This window comes from Saccopteryx leptura, chromosome 9 (assembly GCF_036850995.1).
Source record: "Saccopteryx leptura isolate mSacLep1 chromosome 9, mSacLep1_pri_phased_curated, whole genome shotgun sequence".
Taxonomy (NCBI): Eukaryota; Metazoa; Chordata; class Mammalia; order Chiroptera; family Emballonuridae; genus Saccopteryx; species Saccopteryx leptura.
Window position 1 is genome coordinate 4,627,823 of NC_089511.1, and position 20,538 is coordinate 4,648,360.

Here is a 20,538-nt window from a genome sequence, read left to right on the forward strand (position 1 = left end):
GACGGAGGAGGCAGCGGGATGATACTGGTGGAGGCCTCGCTGGCCAGCCCTGAGTGGAACCACCCCGTGGGTCACTGCGCCCGCCGCGAGCGCTAGCTGGGGCGGAACGTGGGACCCTCCGGGGAGCCCCCTCTTTGGTGCCTGAGTGCAGGCTGTTGTCAAGGGCGTGGCGCCCAGGGCCCAGGCCCGGGAAGAACCGGGACAGCCCTCACACCCTGCCGGACGGAGGTGCCTGCGTCCTCTCTGCGCCCGCGGCTGGAGAGGTGGGAAGGTACCCTAGCAGATAGTAACTATTTTCCCAGGTCAGGAAGAAAAAGGAGGGGGGACGTGAGGAGGGGGGGGGAATAACAGATTTTTTCCCTTTAAATGTTCTGAAAAATTTCCGGGCCTTTACAACTTTAAATATTTATTCTTTAAAATGTGATGAGCACACCCAGCCCCACATAACAGCCATCCTAGTTCACCCGCCCCCAAAATCAGGGCGCATCACCAGGAGCTGGGAGGGAGCACTTGGAATCAGGGCTGTTCTGGAAAAAAAATCTAGGTCACACGGTCACTAATTATACAAACACATATGTCTAGGTCCCTAAACTAACCTGGCGTTTTTTAGGTTTCATGAATGACGCTGTAAGACATTGATCACAGCCATTTCTACCATGCTCCAAATTTTTTTCTGAAAGCAGAAAACTTTCCTGCATCCTTCAAATTTCTAGAAAATGAATCCCTGTGGATGGAGAGCTGTCTGGTAGAGATGTGGAGGGTGGTCCCCCTCAGAAAGCATGGCCCATTGCCCCCCAAATGGCTTGCAGAGCCCACAGGGCTCAGCCCCCTCGCTGACAGCCCCCAACCCCCGGTGGCAGGACCCGAAGTTCTGGAGATGGACCTAATTTGCTGTGATGAATTATGTGGACGCACCAGTGAACAAAACCGCAGCTGAGACCGATTATATCTAACGATCCCGGCGGTTCTTGTTGAAAACACTTGCGTGTGTACACCCTTGCCCAGCAGGAGAGGAAGTCCAGTCTGGCACAAAGAAAAAGGGCAAAGGTGACCTTGCCACCCAGAATGCCAGGCTGTTCACTCCTCAGAGACGCTCCCGCCACCGGGGCTGAAGAACCCTGTGGCCCAGCCTGCAATGCCTTGTCTGCCCCTCTTGACCATCCTCCCTCAACCCAGCTCCCAAACCCATGGGGTCCAGCATCCCCGCCCACCACAACCAAGTGGGTCTGCCCTACGCCACTGGGCAGAACTCGCTGGTACCTATGAGGCAGACCAAGGATTCTCTGTACCCCAGCCTGTCCCATCCCACTCAACTCACCAGAGGCATGTGTGTGTGTGTGTGTGTGTGTGTGTGTGTGTGTGTAGGTGCACGTGCAGTTTTAGGGGAGGGGAAGGGGGGTAGCAGGTAATCAGGGAATTAAAATACATATAAGAGGAAGTGTCACAAATGCAGGGTAGTTCCTGAGACTTACTTAGCACTAAATACTAATGGGTGTGCAGATAGATAGGTGGATGAATGGATGGATGGGTGGGTGGGTGGGTGGATGTGTAGATGAGTGGATAATGGATGGATGATGAAGAGATAGATGGGTGGATGAATAGATGGGTGGATGATGGATGAATAGATGAATTGATGGATGATGGATAGATGGATGGTGGATGGTAGATGGTAGATGGATGGATGGGTGGGTAGGTGAATAGGTAGATGGGTAGGTGATCGAGAGATGAATAGATGGATGGATAGATGGATGGATGGTAGATGGATGGATGGATAGTGGATGGAGGTAGATGGATGGGTAGATGAATGTATAGATGAGCGGATGGCTGGCAGGGGGTGACTTGTGGGAAAGAGAAGTGCATGAATAAACAGGTGAGTAGGAGGATGGATGGATGGGCTAGGGGAAAAACAATGGGCTTTGAAGTTCAAATCCTGCCTTAGCCACGTACGTGTATGACCCCAGGCAAGTCGGTGGATGTCTCTTAAGTATTATATGGTAGTTACTCACTTGAAAAGTGGGACAGATAATACCTACCTCACAGCTTTGTTATGTGTTTCAATTAGGTAACATGTAAATGTTTTTACAACATGTAAAATGGTATATAGATATTTAACACTGTCACAATGGACACTAACCACAAGGCTGGGCCATCACTATTAACTCAAAAGCCCGGGTGACGTCACATTTCCGATGTGGCAGCCACAGAAGGAAGAATGGGGGAGACGAAGGTGGTGTCACAGGTCAGGGCTGAGCTGTTCGGCTCTGTGTCCAGCGGGGATTTCAGCGGGGGGGGGGGGGGGGGGGCGTGGTCACTGAGCCGAAGATCAGGAAGCCCCACCTGCCTCCCCCACCCCAAGGGGATGGAATAAATGCCCACTCCTGCCCTAGCTCGCCCCCCCCCCCGCCCCTCATTCTCACTGCAGGTCTCCGACTGTAATGCCTGGTTCCCAGCCTCGATTTTCAGGTCTGCAAAATGGAGCGAGTAACGAGCGTGTCCAGCCAATCAACATCTGGTTCAACAACTTCTGGTTGGTGAGGCGCCAATGAGCTAATATTTGCAAACTGTGAAGTGTTGTAAAGTAGGACCGCACAATACTTCTGAGGAACCGGGTGAGGCAGACCAGGTGGGGGTTGTGTTGAACTGGGAGCACATCCCCGGTGTCTAAAGGGGGGCAGCTGACTGTTGCCACGTGGGACCATTGTCAGGGGCTGCCAGGTGTGATCTGTAGAGAAATCAAGAATGCTAGCCATTTGGTGTCATAGTAAATAGGACAGAATCTGGGCGGGTGGCCAGTGCCCAGCACTGACCCGTTCTGTGCCCTTGGGAATTAAGTCACCGCTCTGTGCCTGTGTCTCCTTACCTTAATAATACAGGCATTGTGAAGATTGAATGTGTTAATGTATAACTGTGCTGAGAACAATGTCTGGCACTTAACGGACACTATAGGGCACTTCTATTTGAGAAACAGTGAAACCCATTTTAAAGCTCCCAAGAATCCCCTGGGCCGTGGGCTGTGAGTCTTCACCCTCTGTGTCATAAAAATGTTTAACATGACTATGATAATGACCTGTCACGGTGTGTGCCTGCACCCTGTGTGACGGGAGCCTGGCTGGGACCCTCCCCATCACTCTGAAGGGAGGGAAGGGACCGGCGTGCTCCCTTCTCCCACGGTGAATCCCCAATCCACCGGGTCAAGTTCAGCATCTTGCTTCCTCCTCACCCTCCACCATCCTTCCTCCCAGTGCCACAGTTTATCTATTCTACGGCCCCAAAGAGTATAAAACGCTAGTATTTGCTGTATCGCAGTGAACAACAACAACAAAAAAAACATGACCCACTAAGCTATAATGTACAAGTCAGACATTCCAATTTAAAAGCTGTTATAACGAGAAAACCGTGTCTCTTAAAATACGTCGGTGAAATACGGTTAGCGGCCAGCACACACCGAGGCCCTACTATGTGCCCAAACTGAGCTGCTGCGGTCCTACTATGTGCCCAAACTGAGCTGCTGCGGTCCTACTATGTGCCCAAACTGAGCTGCTGCGGTCCTACTATGTGCCCAAACTGAGCTGCTGCTCACCACCTGCTCTCTTCTCATCTCCCAAGCGGCCCCATTTTATTGATGAGGAAACCGAGGCCGGGCAAGGCGCAGTCGCTTGCTCAAGTCCTACGGCTGGTAAGAGAAGGTGCTTGGTTTTCAGCCCCCATGGCCCTGTCCTAAGGCTCCCTCCTCCCCTTCTCACTGTCCCCTGCTGGCCCCCACCGCCACCGGCACCACAAGAAGGGGGGACATGAGACTGAACCTGTCACCTTCCCTCGCCCACACCCTAGCACGCACTGAACGTCACCGCGGCCCTGGACGAGCCCCAGCCAGTCCGTGTTTTGATTGTGTCTCAAGCCCAGAAGCAGAGCAAGGGGCCACGTTCATTATTGACACGGCAAAATTAATTCTCGCCACTGCCCCCGGCCCCCACCGCCCTCCGCCCGCCTCTCCTGTGAGTGCTGACGCGCGGCTGCTGACTGGCGCTCCGGAAATGCCAACTTGCATTTCTCGTCATTAATTTCTTTCTAAATGTCATTAGTAATTGCTCCTGCTTGACCAAAGACGGCGACCCAGGCTTCCGCCGAGAGCACCCAGTTCTCGCTGCTCGGCTGCTGGGGGCGCCGAGTGCCCCCGGCCACACCGGGCCCGCCGAGTGCCCCCAGGCCCACCGGGCCCGCCGAGTGCCCCCGGCCACACCGGGCCCGCCGAGTGCCCCCGGCCACACCGGGCCGGGCCCGCCGAGTGCCCCCAGGCCCACCGGGCCCGCCGAGTGCCCCCAGGCCCACCGGGCCCGCCGAGTGCCCCCCGGCCACACCGGGCCCGCCGAGTGCCCCCAGGCCCACCGGGCCCGCCGAGTGCCCCCCGGCCACACCGGGCCCGCCGAGTGCCCCCCGGCCACACCGGGCCCGCCAAGAGCCCCCGGCCACACCGGGCCCGCCGAGTGCCCCCCGGCCACACCGGGCCCGCCGAGTGCCCCCAGGCCCACCGGGCCCGCCGAGTGCCCCCAGGCCCGCCATCCTGGCAGGAGGCGCCAGCCGGCGACAAGTTGGGGAGACAGATCTCTGTATCAAGAAGCCAAAGCTTCTTGTGGTTTTTTTTTTAACGTGATGGGCGCTTGACCACTGAGAAGAGCCTGCCACGGTATCAGGGCAGGGGGTCAAGCCTCGGGCTCTGGAGCCAGGCTGCCTGGGTTCAGATCCCGTCTCTGCCACTGCCTAGCTGTGCCTCAGTCTCCCCATCTGCAATATGGGGAGGGAACACAGCCTCAGCCAAGGGTAAAATGGGGTCATCAGGTCATCAGGGCGAAAGGGCTCCCCACAGTGCCTGGGGTTGCTAATCCCAGGGCAGGCTCGGCTCTGCCACTCACTGGCTGTGTGACATGACACTGAGTCTCCCATCTGTGAAAGTGGGACAGCAACGTCACATCAATTCTACCCCTGCCCCACCCTGTTAGGCCTCCTGGGCCAGGTTCCGGTTCCGTGTTTCACAAACCCCACAAGGTAACCCTTCCATAGCCCCCTCGCCCCCTGCAGGAGAGGATGGGACATCTCAGAAACGAGGTCACACACCCATGTCACAGTGACAGCAAGAAGCAACAGAGATTCACCCTCTGGCCCCCAAGGCCCCGTGTCTTTCCTGGAAATCAGACTGTAGTATCAGCCTCCTTTCTAAGTCAGGGGTGGGGGCAGGGCTTTGTATGGTGCCAACCTCTGGGCAACCTGGACCAACCGTTACTGGTATTATCATTGTTTCTAAGAAACTGATGGCATTTGGTCCCAGCCGGGGCAGTGCCGGCGAGGGGCAGGGCTCACAGCACACACAATGGCTCTGGCTTGAGGCTCCTGGCAGCTCCCCTGTGCCCATCTGTCATGATGGCACAGTGCCCCTCTAAAGTTGCTTGGCCCCCCGCCCTAGGGCATGAATGACAGGCTCTGATGGGCAGACGGGCAGCCCGAGGCCGACTCCGAGTGCCATCTCTGCCCAGAGCTGAGGCTTGCGGGGAGCCCCCCTCCAAGTCCCCACCTGGGCCTCCACACACTTCACCGCTCGGACGGGCAGAGTCCTGGGGCTCGTGCGGGCACCTCAACACAGCCAGGCACCGCCCCTCCCCCTCACCCCGGCCTGTCCTTCCTTCCCCCTCTCGGCAGTGACCACGGCAGCTGCTCGGAGCAGGACCGCCTCGTGCCCCAGGAACTGGGGGGCCTCTGGGTCGTCCTCTGGACCTCCTGCCCCCCTGAAAGGCGAGGCCTGCCCATCCCCCTGCCTGCAGGACCCAGAGGCCTGCCTTCGGCTTGAGAGTCATGTGCAAGCTCACTGCCTTGGCCTCGGGGCTGGGAACACGGACACTAGTGCCAGGATGGCTGGATACCCAGCGCTGACGCTCGAGCAGCTGTGTGGCCCGGGGGAGCCTCAGTTTACCCTTCTCTGACACTTCCGGGGCCTGTGCGTGTGAACAGACGGTGTCAGGCTCCCTCATTTTCACGGTGTCAGGCGAGTCCTGTGTCCTGGACCTTGGAAGGACAAGGGGCAGGCTTACTGCCCACCTCTCAGTCTTTTCCAGAAGCAGACCCCAAACTGCTCCACGTGGCCCCTCAGGGAGCCCAGCCGTCGCGAGCAGTGGACACGGTAAAAGACGATGACGATGACGATGACATTGAGTCACTTCACTGTGTGCAGGAAGCGCCTTGCCCCACTCAAGAGTAAATGGCCCAAGAGACACAGAGGACAGTGCCCGGTGACACAGCGAGCAGGAAGGGCCCCCATGCCTCCTGTGATGATGTCACATGGGGCTCTGAGGCGCACCGCAGTTCTGTTATATTTAGCGCACGACGTGGTGAGCTGAGACGCTACCGTGCCCTGCTATACGGTAGTACAGCATACCACGTTATTCCTCAAACACCCGATAGACATTCTCTCTGCTCTTCCTCAACTTACTGCTCCCCTCCCCACAGCACAGGAGGGGACTTAGGCTTCGGGGCGTCCCCAGCACCGACGTACATCTGGCGCACAGTAGGCGAGCAGTCAACCCCGGTGGGCTACACTGCGCATGTCTGCGCAGGACGGAACGAAGGAACGAGTCGACGAAAAGGCGAAACGAAAGCTCACGGCATCCAGACCACGGTCAGGACGACGAGGAGAGTGGCTGATGCTGCTCACCACGCCTTGACTCCGAGCCAGACCTGGCGCTAAAGGCTTTTCAGGCCCCACAATATCCACAAGGGAGGGACGGTCATTACCGCACCCCACCCTCCATCTCCTGAGGCCCAGAGAGGGTCAGTGCCCGGCTCAGGGTCACAGAGCTGCTCGGCAGCGGGGCTGGGACTGGGGTTTGAAGTCGGGCTGCGTGTCCCACAGTGTGGGTACGGCACTGCCACACCATGTTGCCACATTTAACAGAATTCGAGCCATGCTGGGCTCTGGTTTCCTGCCCCGGTGGGGAAGGCAGGACAGGACACACCCAAGTGACTGTATCCTGAAATGCGCCATTGTCACCCATAGGAAAGCTTATATTCTAAGTGCTTCACATATGCGATCTCTCCATCTTCACCACAGCCAGAGGCAGTACTGCCCCATTTTACAGATGGGGAAGCTGAGGCCGGAGCAGTGCAAATGCCAGCGCTAGAACACAACGGGGAAGCGGGCGATCCCGGGAAGACTCCAAGGCAAGCAGCAGGTTCTCACCGCTGGTGTCGCCGGCACCTGCCTCTGGCTCCCCCAGGCCGGCCCCGGCCCAGCCGGCTCTGGTCTACCTGCAGCGGCAGGTGACACGGACCGGCTGCCTTCAAAGCAGGAAGGAGGAAGACGCTGCTGCTCACAGGAAGCTCAGCCGAAGAGTCAAATGCTAAGTATGTGCCTAGAGCACTTTTCACTTTTAATTATTATTAGTTATAATTATCCGGCTGGATCTGACGGCGGCAGCACAGAGAGTCGAGGAAGCCAGCGCCTTGGTCAGCCACGTGCAGGACCGGGGATCTCCAAACGGGGCCTCGAACCTGCGGGGACAGCAACCCCTCTGGCTTTTCCTCCTTCCTTAGTCTGTGTTCTCTTCCCTCTATTTTCCTACCTTCTAGGAACTGAAAGAAATATGGTAAAATAGATGGGGATGGATGGGTGGATGAATGGGTGGATGGATGAGTGGATGAATGAATGGATGGGTGAGTGAACAGATGGATGGGTGGATGGGTGGATGGATGGATGGATGGATGGATGGATGGATGGATGGATAAATAGGAGGATGGATAGGTAGGTGGGTGGATGGGTGGGTAGATGGGTAGGTGGGTGGATGGATGGGTAGGTGGGTGGGTAGATGGGTAGGTGGGTGGATGGATGGGTAGGTGGGTGGGTAGATGGGTAGGTGGGTGGATGGGTGGGTAGGTGGGTGGGTAGATGGGTAGGTGGGTGGATGGATGGGTAGGTGGGTGGGTAGGTGGGTAGGTGGGTGGATGGGTGGGTAGGTGGGTGGGTAGATGGGTAGGTGGGTGGATGGGTGGGTAGGTGGGTGGGTAGATGGGTAGGTGGGTGGATGGATGGGTAGGTGGGTGGATGGGTGGGTAGGTGGGTGGGTAGATGGGTAGGTGGGTGGATGGATGGATAGATGGATGGACAGATGAACAGATGGACATATGGATGGCAGAGGGATTCTTCACCCTCCAAAAGCTCAGGTTAGAGGGAGAACTCAGGTATAGACATAGCTATTACATTGTGTATTGGCAAAGGGATCAGGGGTTCAACCCAGGGCTAAAGAAACCAAAGGAGAAAGCTTCAGCGTGGGGGACTCTCGGAAAAGGGGCCACCTGCCTCGGGCCCTGAAGCCTGAGAAGGGAAGGGCGTTCAGGCAGCAGGATCAGCAGATGCCGGTGCCTCAGGAAGCACCCACTTCTGAGCAGGCGGCTCTAGACCCGCCCAGAAGAGCGAAGCAAGAAGGCACTGATGTGTGTCTCACTCACACGCCTCCGGCCCCCACTTCTGAGCAGGCGGCTCTAGACCAGCCCAGAAGAGCGAAGCAAGAAGGCACTGATGTGTGTGTCTCACTCGCATGCCTCTGGCCCCCACTTCTGAGCAGGCGGCTCTAGACCAGCCCAGAAGAGCGAAGCAAGAAGGCACTGATGTGTGTGTCTCACTCACACGCCTCAGGAAGCGCCCACATCTGCTCATGCCTCTGAGCCTTTGCACTGGCTGTTGCCTCTCGTGGCTCTTCCCCCAACTGGCCCATCCCCCCCCCACTGGCTTCTTCCCAATCTCCAGGACTCGGCTGAAACGCCAGCCAGCCTTCCCCGAACACTCAGTCTGATGTTTCATTTCTAACATTCCCTCATTCTTGTCCCGAAACACACACACACACACACACACACACACACACACACACACGTCACTTTCCATCACGACAGTGTGTTATCGTCTTCAAAATCCCACAATCCGACACGACCTAGTTCGCGTAGTTACCGACGTAGCATTGGTGTTTCCCATAGAAGGTCAGCTCTGTGAAGGATACGGTCTACCTGTTCGCCGCTGCCCCCAGGCCCTGTGCTAGCGCCCATGGCGGGCACTCAATAGAGGCTCACTAAAGGGAAATGCGAGGAGGGGAAGGGTCAAACCAAGCGCTCTCGAGGGCTGGGGAGGAAGCAGCTCACTGGAGCTCACAGGCACCTTCTCCGCCTGGGTCCCAGGGTCCCTGGCGGGGCCCAGCGTGCTCCATCGGGAGGGCCCCGCACTGCTTGTGAGGACACCTCGCTCTGCTTTGAATCAATGGTGATCATCTGGCTGGAAGCCGCGTGATTAGGCACACACAAGCAGACAGCGTGAGCTAATCCTTTAAAGACATCCGTTCCAGGCTGGCCTGGCCTTGTTGCCACCATGGGCCACTCGGGCGACGTTTCCTGCGGCCCCTCGGTCTGTCCGTGAGGGCGTCCAGGTTCCGGGGCTCGAGGCAGCCCAGCGCCCCCAGCCCGGCCCCATCCATCCACCACCGAGGTCTGCAGGACGCGGGAAGGACCAGAAGCCAGAAAGCATCCTTTCTCTGGGACCAGCCTCCCTGTGACAGCACTCAGCCGAACCCCACACTTCTGAAAGGCGGGGGACAAGGGAGAGGCACCAACTCCAAGGAGCTTGAGGTCTCTGGAGGTCCCTGTCTCCATGACAGGACCGAATTCTTCTTTCCTCGCAGCCGGGTTTGAGCCGCGCTCGCCCCTTTTCTCGTGGCAAGGTTTGCGGGCTCCTGGCCTCCCGGCTCCAGCGAACCCAGCTCACAGGCCTGACTCCAGCAGAACGGGCCCCGGGGCGCCCCCACCTGGGCCCACCCGCCGGCAGGTTCTTCCGCGTCCCCTGTCGCTGCTGCCTGTGCTACCTGCTTGGCCCAACTACTAAAATAGCTTCCGAGTCCCCTGACACGAAGGCTTTTTATAGTTCAGCACCGCAGGCCTCATTTAAATCTATTAGCTGCTCATATAAATGGCAATTCCTGTAAACTTTGGGGGGTTTCTGTTTGCCTTGGTGGCCAAGACAATTTTGGCTTTGCACGTGGCTCTGTCATGTGCCAGTGACCTTGGGCAAGTCACCTCGCCTCTGGGAGTCTCCGTTTCCATATCTGTGAGTGGGGAGAGAGAGAGCCGGTGTTCCGGGTTGTGTGGAGACCATCTAGGCAGAATGCTGAGCACAGGGTCTGGCCCACGGCAGGGATGCACCCGGGGGTGGCGGCTGTCCTGTTTCTCGTCCCGTTTCACAGGGCCCTTGTCCCCCCCATGCCAGAGGCCAGCCCTGGCTGGCCGGCAACTGGGGCACTCCCTCGGTGATGCTGAGGAGAGGGACGCGGCGAGGTCTCAGGAAGGAGAGTCGGTGCCATCCGTGCCCAGCGTCTGTGGGCACAGAGGTGTCCGCGGGGACTCTGAGACAGCTGGGCTGCACAGGCAGAGCCCGCCCCTCCTCTCGGGTCAGCTCACCCCTGGCAAGGGGCCCACAGGGCCCCAGGCCCTCATCTGCTGAGGCCCGAGGCTGGAAGTGTGAAGCCAACAGCGCTGACACTGTCCATCTGTGGTTTACAGAGCGGTCTCACCCCCCAACCGAATCTGCACACTGCCCTCCACTGAGCCCGGCCCAGCAGAGGAACATGGGCCCAGGGGAGAGGCCGGGGCCAAAGCACCGGAAAGGCCCGGCCTCTGGCCTGTCCACCTGGCCTCACGCCCTGCACACACAGCCCTGCTCTGTGCCCAGCGTGGGTCTCCCGTGCTCATGGCCTTGAGACCTGGGTGGGCGCCACAGAGGAAGGATTCAAAGTCTCTGTTCAAACTCAGGGCAAAAATCATGAAATCACAGCAAAGCCTTAGTGGAGGGCACCTTAAAGAATCACCTGACCCTCGAGGGGCTAATGCGAGTAACATGCTAATAATAATGACGGTAAATGCTAATGAAAACGGCAAGTAGCATCTTCTCTGTGGCTGCCCCTGGGCCAAGGGCCTCCCACAACACCACTCTGAGGCAAGAACAAGTAACACCCCCACTTTACAGAGAAGGAAACTGAGGCCCACCACTGGCAAACGATAAGCACGATGTCACATACAGAGTTGCTCTCATAAACACTGTTCTCTGCCACCCCACCCCCCGCATTTCAGACAAGTGCTCACACCTCTGTTGACAGGGACCTCACCACCTGTCACTGCTTCCTGTCAGGACACAGGAAGGGACTACCAGCCATGCCCCCTCCCCTGCCGGTTTATACTGAGTTAGACAGCTGATTCGAGTCCCACCAGACCCCCTGTCTGGGCTCCAGGGCCAGCTGCCCGGACACTGGCTGTTCTGTTACCCGTAGTCACATGTCTGGGTTAGCGGGTGCGCCTGTGGCTACCTGTGTAACCAAACCCCATCCCGACTCCCCCGTGCACCTGACTCAGCAGGAATGATGGGTCGTGCTGAGCTGGTCACCGTCCCCACATACAGGATGGAGAACACCCTGCGCCAGGCTGAGGCAGTGTCCCTGCCTTGACACAGGGACACTTAGTCCCTGGGAACAGGACCACTGAAAACTCAGCGGCCAGCAATCCTCGCTCTTGGCATCCCAGACGCACCCGGGTGCCCCTACAGTACAGGCCCCTCCTGCTTGGGCTCACTCCTGAGCTGGCCTTGTCCAGCACCCACGTCCAGAGTTCCTGCCCACGACCAGAAGTCTTGGGGCCACTGGAAGCATGCTGAGAATGCCTTGCTCCAGACGGCGCTTAGATCGCTTGAAGACAGCTGTCCCCACACTTTCCCTGAGATCCATCCAAGTCTTCTCCTGAAGTCCAGCTGTGTGTGCATGTGTGTATGTGCATGTGTGTGAGCATGTGTGCCCACTTGTGTGTGTGTGTTTAGGTGAACCTTGTGCAGTCGCCTCGATTTCTTCCCCTCACTTCCAGCCCTCGGCAACCAGTGGTCTGTTCCGTTCCAGTATTTTGCCTGTTTCCAGAACGTCGTGCGCATGAAACCGGGCAGTTGAAGCCTCTTGAGTCTGGCTCCTCTCACCCGGCATCGGCAACTCCTCCGCATTGTCGCGGGGCTCGGCCCATGCGTGTGTGCCCGAGCAGCAGTCCACCGCGAACACACACCGTGTGCGCCAGCCGAGGGACCGTGAGGGGCCCTGGCAAGAAGCCGCCGTCCTCACACCTGGAGAGGCCGTGCCGTGAGCGCGTGAGCAGGCCTCCCAGGGAGACAGCCAGGAGGCCTGCCGGGGCCAGTGTCAGATGGATGCCCAACTCGAGAAACTCACAAACCCTTCCGCCACGGGGCCATGTCTGTTCGCATTTCCGCCAGTCATCGCCACACGTGGGAGGCCGACTGCGCCCCCACCCCAGGCAGCACGTGGTATGATCGGTGCGCCCCCACCCCAGGCAGCACGTGGTGTGATCGGTGCGCCCCCACCCCAGGCAGCACGTGGTGTGGTCGGTGCTCCCCAACCCCAGGCAGCACGTGGTGTGGTCGGCGTGTGGCTGTAGTCGCCGCGGCTTCATGTCATGGTCTCACCTGCGCTTCCCTGCTGACTGGTGACATCGAGCATCCACACATCTTCCGTGAAGGGCTGACACGCTTCGCTCCTTTGTTATTGCTTTCCACACCCCCCCCCCCCATTCATGAGTTTTGATAGTTTTCTTTTACGTGGTCTGGACACAAGCATGCCCATTATCAAAGATGTGACTTGCTCATATTTTCTCCCAACTCTGTGACTTAAGACTAAGCTTAAATTTTGAGGCAGGGCATAGATCAGACAAGACCTCTTCCCTACTGGGTGTCCCATCACAGTGGGTTTGCCCAAACATCCTCACTGCCCTGCAAACCTTGCCATGACAGCGGCTCCACCCGCCAGCCTCCTTCCCGCCAGCCCCCCCCCCCCCCACTCTCCGTGTTTCAGTCGCACTTTGCCTTCTGTCCCAGCAACACGCCTCACTCCCTCTGGCCACAGGGCCTTTGCATGGCGCCCTTCCACTCTCATCACCCAGGCCTTGGCTCAAATGCCACCTCTTCTGAGAGGCCCTCCCTGACCACACTTACCAAGGAGTGCCCGACCTCGTCTCCCATCATGCTCTGGCCTGTTAGCTGGTTTTGTTTTCTCCGTGCCGCAGCCCACTGTTGGTCAGCGTCTATCAATCCCTCCAGAACAGAGGCTCTGCGGGATTTCCTCTGTCTCATCCACCAGGGTCCCGTCAGGTCCTTGATGCAGAACCTGGCACACTGCCCCCTCCCCCCACATTCCCTCTCCTGCTCCCTCGCACCAAGTCTCTGTAAGGAATGTGTCATCTGTCCAAATCCTTCCAATCAATCTCAGGCCGGGCAGAGCCAGGTGAAGCTGGACTCCAACAGGCCTGCACTGCCCTCACCCTATGCAAACAGAGGCGGGCACATGACCCCGACCCAGACCAGACCCCGCAGGGTCCAGCCCTCCCCTCCTGCCTCCGTGTCCACAGCCGTGTTCCCAGCCCGACACCGAGAACAACCCTCAGCCTCACACCTTCCCTACACTGCTCAGCCCAGAGGGACTTCCGCCTGCAAACGCCACCTTCCCTGAGTCTCTCCACGGGACCTCCGGTGACACGCGGCCCCGAGAGCCCGTCGAGGCCCAGCGGGGACCGGGCCTTTCTCCTGCTGCATCATCGAGCCCCAACACGTCACCCCGGGAAGCCCACGTGCCCTCCCGCCCCAGGCTTCAGCGCAATGACGACCGAACTTCCCTGCCTGGAAAACCCTCCTCTCAAAAACCCAGAAAATTGCTATTCGAGCTACTTAACGAAAGCCATTATTTGCATAGATCTGGCGTTACTACACCAACCTCTGCATTTAAATGGTCTGTAATTAAAATCATTAATTGCAGAAAATAGTGACTGGTTCAGGCTATAATTTAGTGAGTTTCTTGGCATTCGAGGATCTATCTGCCCTAAAGGTTGACGGGGTGACCCGGGATTCCACGGGCTCTCAGGACCCGTCCGGGCAGCTTGTACCGACCGTGGCCCAGGTGGGTGTAGCTGTGGCCAGACCGGGGTGAGGCTGCACCCGAGGCCTCCACGTGGGGAGCCGGGTCCCGGTACAGCGGTACCAACGAAGCCGGGAAACGGTGGACTGAGAGACGTGTCTGGGACAGACCCCAAAGCCACCAAGGAGAGCGGGCCTCCTCCCCCGGCATCCGGGACCACGTGAACCCCAGGTTTAAGTAAATCACAGTTTATGCGCACGACTGCGTCTCAAGGAGGCCTGCCGAGCTCAGCTATAAAAAGCTCCCGTTGCCTGGGGACCGGGGCCTATTTTGGTCGCTGGGCCAGGCAGGTAAGGCAGGTGGGAGGCAGGTGAGGCCGCGCACAGTCGGTGCCTGAGCGAGGAGGCCTCCTGGACAGCCCGCCGATCAGCCGCTGACGCTACGGCCCCTTCAGCTGGCCGCCCCCTCGCTGTGCCCGGCACAGAGGCGCACACGCTCAGCTGTAGATGGACGGGGAGTCGGCGGTGGGTGTGTGTGTGGGATGCTCTGGTCCATGCGCCTCATACGTGTGATTTTCCTGCGTGCCTGTGTGGTTATTTCTGGCCAGGCGACTGACCCCTTCTGTGTCACAACAGTTTCTTGCAAAACCCAGTGGGTGACGCAGTGGCTTACACCTGGCCCCAGACCTTGCTCCTCAGATGGCAGTCACAGGTGGGAAGGGGCCCCCCCGGGATGCCGAGGGCAGCGGCTGCAGGCGCTGAGGGAGGTCGGCCACCACACCGCTTCCCTCTCAGCTGCCGCAGCCCTGGGTGGGGGTCTGGGACACTGGCTGAGGCCACTGGCCGAGGCCACTGGGCCCCATCTGAAGGCCGCACGCTGGACCCCCCAGCAAGCGTCCCTTCCTCTGCGTGAGGGCTCAACAGGGCATCCCTGGCCTTCACTTTTCTGCCTTTCCTGAGCACAGGGGGAGGCCCCAAGACCCCAGACCCAGTTCCGGGCTGCACACAGCCCCGGGACTCAGCTAAGCAAGCCACACGGGCCACCGGCCACGGACCCGAAGCTCAGTCAAACATCACCATATAACACGGGCACGGGAGGATCAAACATCACCATATAACACGGGCACGGGAGGATCAAACATCACCGTATAACACGGGCACGGGAGGATCAAACATCACCGTATAACACGGGCACGGGAGGATCAAACATCACCGTATAACACGGGCACGGGAGGATCAAACATCACCGTATAACACGGGCACGGGAGGATCAAACATCACCGTATAACACGGGCACGGGAGGATCAAACATCACCATATAACACGGGCACGGGAGGATCAAACATCACCGTATAACACGGGCACGGGAGGATCAAACATCACCGTATAACACGGGCACGGGAGGATCAAACATCACCGTATAACACGGGCACGGGAGGATCAAACATCACCGTATAACACGGGCACGGGAGGATCAAACATCACCGTATAACACGGGCACGGGAGGATCAAACATCACCGTATAACACGGGCACGGGAGGATCAAACATCACCGTATAACACGGGCACGGGAGGATCAAACATCACCGTATAACACGGGCACGGGAGGATCAAACATCACCGTATAACACGGGCACGGGAGGATCAAACATCACCGTATAACACGGGCACGGGAGGATCAAACATCACCGTATAACACGGGCACGGGAGGATCAAACATCACCGTATAACACAGGCACGGGAGGAACAGGGGCCCAAGAAGACGAGGACTCACCACAAAATCGCCACAAACACCAGCTCTCTGAAAGTGCGGGGCCAGCAAGGGCCAGCGGGAGGCCACACCGCAGGCGTGCAGGCAGGAGGGCCCCCCCGGGGCGTGCAGAGGACAAGACCCCACCCTCCTGGCTGCGCCCCCAGAGCTGCAGCGCCAGCGGGGACCCTGGAGGGCGCAGGGGGCTGTGTGCGGCGGCGAGCGCACTGACCTGCAGCTCGGTTTGGAAGAAGAACTTCTGTGGGCACTGCGAGCAGTCGTAGATCTTGTCCTCCTGCCCGTGCACCGCGAAGATGTGCTGCTGCAACTTGTTGGCCTGGACGAAGACTGGACAGGGACACGGCGTCAGGGCAGGACTCGGGCGAGCTGCCCAACGCCACTCACAAGTACAGATCACCGCCCAGCTCGGACACAGCCGGCCAAACAATGCACTAGAGGGAGGGGAGGGGGCTCGGGCCAGTGAAGCTGAGCCCTGCCATGTACGGGCTGTGCAACATCGGGCAACTCCCCTAACCTCTCTGGGCTTCATGTCCTCATCTGAAAAATGGGAGCTTTGAAGGGAGGATCACACGGGTTAACTTGAAAAACGCATAAAAGATGGCCTGGCATATAAAGCTCAACAAATACCATCATCCATCCACTGCCTCCCACGTATGGGCTCGTAAGGCTGGCACGGTTGTTATTCCCATTTCATGAATGAGAAAACTAAGACTCTGGGAATATCAGAGGACTGGTCCTTGGTCTCACTGCTAGCAGGTGGTAGAGCAGAGACTTGAATTAAATAAGCTTCGCGTAGTGTCTGGGGCCAGAAGGTGGTCCGTCAACATGGATGATTATGCTCGTGGTTGAGGGTGTTGTCAGATCCTCGGTCCCCACACAGGGGCCCCATGTCCTAGGCCAGCAGACCCTGCAGCTGGGGACCCTTGGAGCCAGCTCCCAGCCGGCCTCTAGAGTGTGAGGGTGACAGGGACTGCAGAGGAGGAAGAGCCCGAGCGGGGTGCGCGTGTGCAGGACTTTCCCCACACGTGGGCCCTTCCTCGGGCCTGTCCCCGAGTGGGTCGCAGCCCGGCTTCCCGGGGGCAGGAGCCCCGTCCCTGGGTGGACACAGAGGCGGCCCGGAAGCAGCTGTCTGTCTGGGAGGGGAGCCCCTCAGAGATGCGCCCTCCCCAGGGTGAGCTTCCTGCCGTGGCAGACGGCAGATGTTGGGGGGGGGGCAGGGGAAGGCCTGGCTCCCCCCCGCCCCGCGCACACCGGCTGCCATCTGGGCAGCAGGAGGGGGGTCAGCAGAGCCCCTGAGACTAGCCTTGGGCCGGGACAGCCGCGTGTCTGGGCTGGCAGCCAGTCTGGGGGCTGGGGGTTTGGCTGGCCAAGCTGCCCCTGACCTCTCCAGCCCGGAGCATGGACAGAACATGGGCTGGGCTGGGCTGTCAAGAGGTACGTACAGGGAGAGCCCACTGGTGCTGGACACGGAGGTGACCCTGCAGCCCACAACACAACACAGAGCGAGGCTGGGCCAGCAGAGGCCTGGCAGCCGCTGAGTGCGGGGGTGAGCGGGGGCCGGGGCACGGGAGCTGCCCCCCGAGGAGAGGCCGCAGAGCGTGGGGCAGGGATGCAGGGCAGGTCTACACGAAGGCGGGTGGGGCCATGGGGCTGGGGGTCCCTCAGGGCCGCCCCATGAGCCCAAGTGTCCATGTCAGGCCAGGAGCAGATGCTGAGGTCCAGCCATTCAAGGGTGGAGCCCCGGGTCCCTTCCTTCTCCCTCCACATGCTCCCCTCCCCCCCGCGCCCCTTACCTGTGAAGCACACAGGACATTTGAAGGTGCCGCCCATGCCCTCGAAGCTGTGCTCGATGAGGTGACAGAGCAGCTTGGCCGGGGAGTCGAACATCTGGTTGCACAGCTTACACTCGTGGTTGATGCCTTCCTCTGCAAGGAACCATGACCCGTCAGTGACCCTGCGTGTCCCGTCCTCTGGCAACCACCCACAGCCCCGCACACCCAGGCCAGTCCCTCCTCGACCCCCAGAACCAGGGCCAGAGTGGAGCTGTGGATGCCGAGACCTGTCCCAGCCCCAGACGGTCCAGCCACTCCCAGGCTGACAGACCCCAGGGTGCCGGCCCCACACATCTGGCGCGGGAAGACATCATTTGCTGTGATTTCTCCTGCTGGTCCAGGGACGAGCTATGCAGGCCATGCCCAACAGCTTGACTCCAAGACCGTGTCACAGGGTGAGGGTCCCAGGAGTGGGGTCTGCATGGAGGTGCAAGTCCAATCAGGACTTTAAAAAACCCAGTAGAATATTTCCTAAGCAGCCTGTACTGTGTGCCGGGCACTTGGAGCTGGGGGTTCTGCGGAGGTGGGGACACAACAGATAATACGCTTTCCCCCATTCTAGTGGTGAGGAGAACAGATCATAAGTAAAGATGATCAACGCGTCACAGGGTCAGGAGGTGCTGGGGGAACGCGGGGAGCTCTCCAGGTGAGAGTCCGAGCAAAGGTCCTGAGGTGAGCCCGTGCCGGGCCGGCTGACAGGGAGGACGGGGAGGAGTGCCGAAGCTCTGGAGGCCGGGGCCAGGGTAGGCATGAGGTCAGAGGGGACACAAGCAGGACTTCGGGATTTTACTCTGACACAGACTGGCAGTCACGTGAAGGTATCACAGAAAATAATAAAATGCTCTTTTTTTGTATTTTTAACAGATGGCTTGCCCAGTGTCTCCCAGACAATGGGCAGATACCCTGTCCTACTTCCCAATCAGAACACGGCTCCATCTCCCCACCTGGGAGCTTCTGCGACCCCAAACATTAGAGCGTGCCCTGAGCACCAGCGTCACACACGTCGAGAGCCAGGGTCTCGTGTCCCCGCCCCGAACCAGCGGGGCGGAGTTCAAGTCCTGACTTCTGCAAACCGTGCGGCCCGAGCGTCAGTTTGTGCTGGTAAACCAGGGTCACCGAGTCCCTGCCCCACGGGTCTGTGAGGGGAGGGAAGGGGTTGGCATGGGTGACCGGCTGGCCCCATGGTCAGCAGGGGGTGGCAAAGAATCACACCAGCTTAAATATCACATGACCCAGCGTTGGAACCGGGCTCTGTCACTTACTGCGTGATCTTGGGCAAGTTAGGTCGCCTCTCTGTGCCTCAGTTTCCTCCTTTCTAAAATACTCATTAACAGCCTTCCTCACCGCTGCACACCTAGCAGAACGGCCAGAATCCTGAGCACTGACCACACCAGATACCGCGAGGACGTGGAGCCGCGGGAACCCGCCCCCAGCGCAGGTGGGTGTGCAACGTGGTGACGCCACACTGGAGGGTGGCCCGGCGGTTTCTCACAGAACTAAACACACTCGTACCCGACAATCCAGGATTCACGCCCCTTGCTATTTACCCGAGTGAGCTGAAAACGTACGTCCACACAGAAGCCTGCAGATGTGTAGGGCAGCTTTACTCATCATTGCCAAACCTTGGAAGCAACCAAGATGTCCTTCAGTAGGTGAATGGTTAACTAACTTGCATAACATCCAGACCATGGAATATTATGCAGCACTAAAAAGAAATGAGCTCTCAAGCCATAAAAAGACACAGGGGAGGCCCGGGCCGGTTTGCTCAGTGGTAGAACGCTGGCCCGGCATGTGAATGTCCCAGGTTCAATTCCCGGTAAGGGCACACAGGAGAAGCAACCATCCGCTTCTCCACCTTTCCCCCTTTTATCTCTCTCTCTCCCTTCTCCCTCTTTCTTCCCCTCCCGCAGCCATGGCTCTATTGACCTGAGAAAATTGGGCCTGGGCGCTGAGGACGGCTCCATGGCCTCTGCCTTAGTCGCTAAAAAATGACTCCATAGGCAATGGAGCCATGGGCCCAGATGGGCAGAGCATCACCCCCTAATGGGCATGCCGAGTGGATCCCAGTCGGGGCTCAAGTGAGAGTCTGTCTCTGACTCCCCTCTTCTCATAAAAAGAAGAAGAAGAAAAAAAAAAGACACAGAGGAACCTTATATGCAAATGGCTAAGTGAAAGAAACTGACTTAAAAAGGCTACACACTGCATGATTTCAACTCTGTGGCATTCCAGATGAGGCAAAACTATGGAGACAGTGAAGGGATGATCAGTGAGGTTAATGGTTAGGGGGAGGGGGGGTGGGGATAGGGGAGCCCAGAGCATTGGAAGGCAGCGAAACTTCTGTACATGACAATGATGGGTGTGCGTCAGGATACACGAGTCCAGGCCTATAGCCTGTACAACCCCACGGCCAGCTGTGGACTCCAGGTGATCATGCTGTGCCAGCGTGGGTTCCTCTTTGCAAGAAACGAAACGTTATGATGTGATGCTGATAACGGGGAGGCGGGGCACTGGCGGGGGCAGGCGGGATTGTGGGAAATCTCGGTATCTTCCTCCTCTCTACTGCATTGTAAACCTAAAACTGCTCTAAAAAATGGTCTTTTTTTTTAAAAAGTCACCCGCCCCAAACAGCCTTCCTCTCTTAGTTGATGCGAGCATTAAATAAGTTAATAATATTAACAATTAAGAAGAAGAAAAGGGGCCCTGGCTGGATAGCTCAGTTGGTTGGAGCATTGTCCCGAAGCACAGAGGCGGCCGGTTCGATCCCCAGTCAGGGCACCTACAGGAACAGATCGATGTTCCTGTCTTTCTCTCTCGCTCTCTCCCTTGCTCTCTCTCCAATCAATAAGATAAACATTTTAAAAACACACCTCACAAGGGACGAAACGGGGCTTTGACCAGCCCCGCGCACACAGCAAGTGCTCAATCAGGGTCGGCTGCCAGCTACGTTGGCATCACCGGTGAGA

The 20,538-nt window shown here is 58.4% G+C and overlaps 1 protein-coding gene across 2 annotated transcripts in view; it reads right to left on the reverse strand.

The window, feature by feature from the left end:
* ZNF423 (zinc finger protein 423) overlaps positions 1-20,538 on the reverse strand; it is a 315,642-nt gene that overhangs the window by 12,025 nt on the left and 283,079 nt on the right. For both annotated transcript variants that reach the window (XM_066349996.1, XM_066349998.1), the window contains 2 exons: positions 17,537-17,668; positions 15,955-16,070 (listed from right to left, as the gene is read on the reverse strand). In XM_066349996.1, the coding sequence (XP_066206093.1) occupies positions 15,955-16,070; positions 17,537-17,668 (248 nt within the window). The remainder of the gene's footprint in view (positions 1-15,954; positions 16,071-17,536; positions 17,669-20,538) is intronic.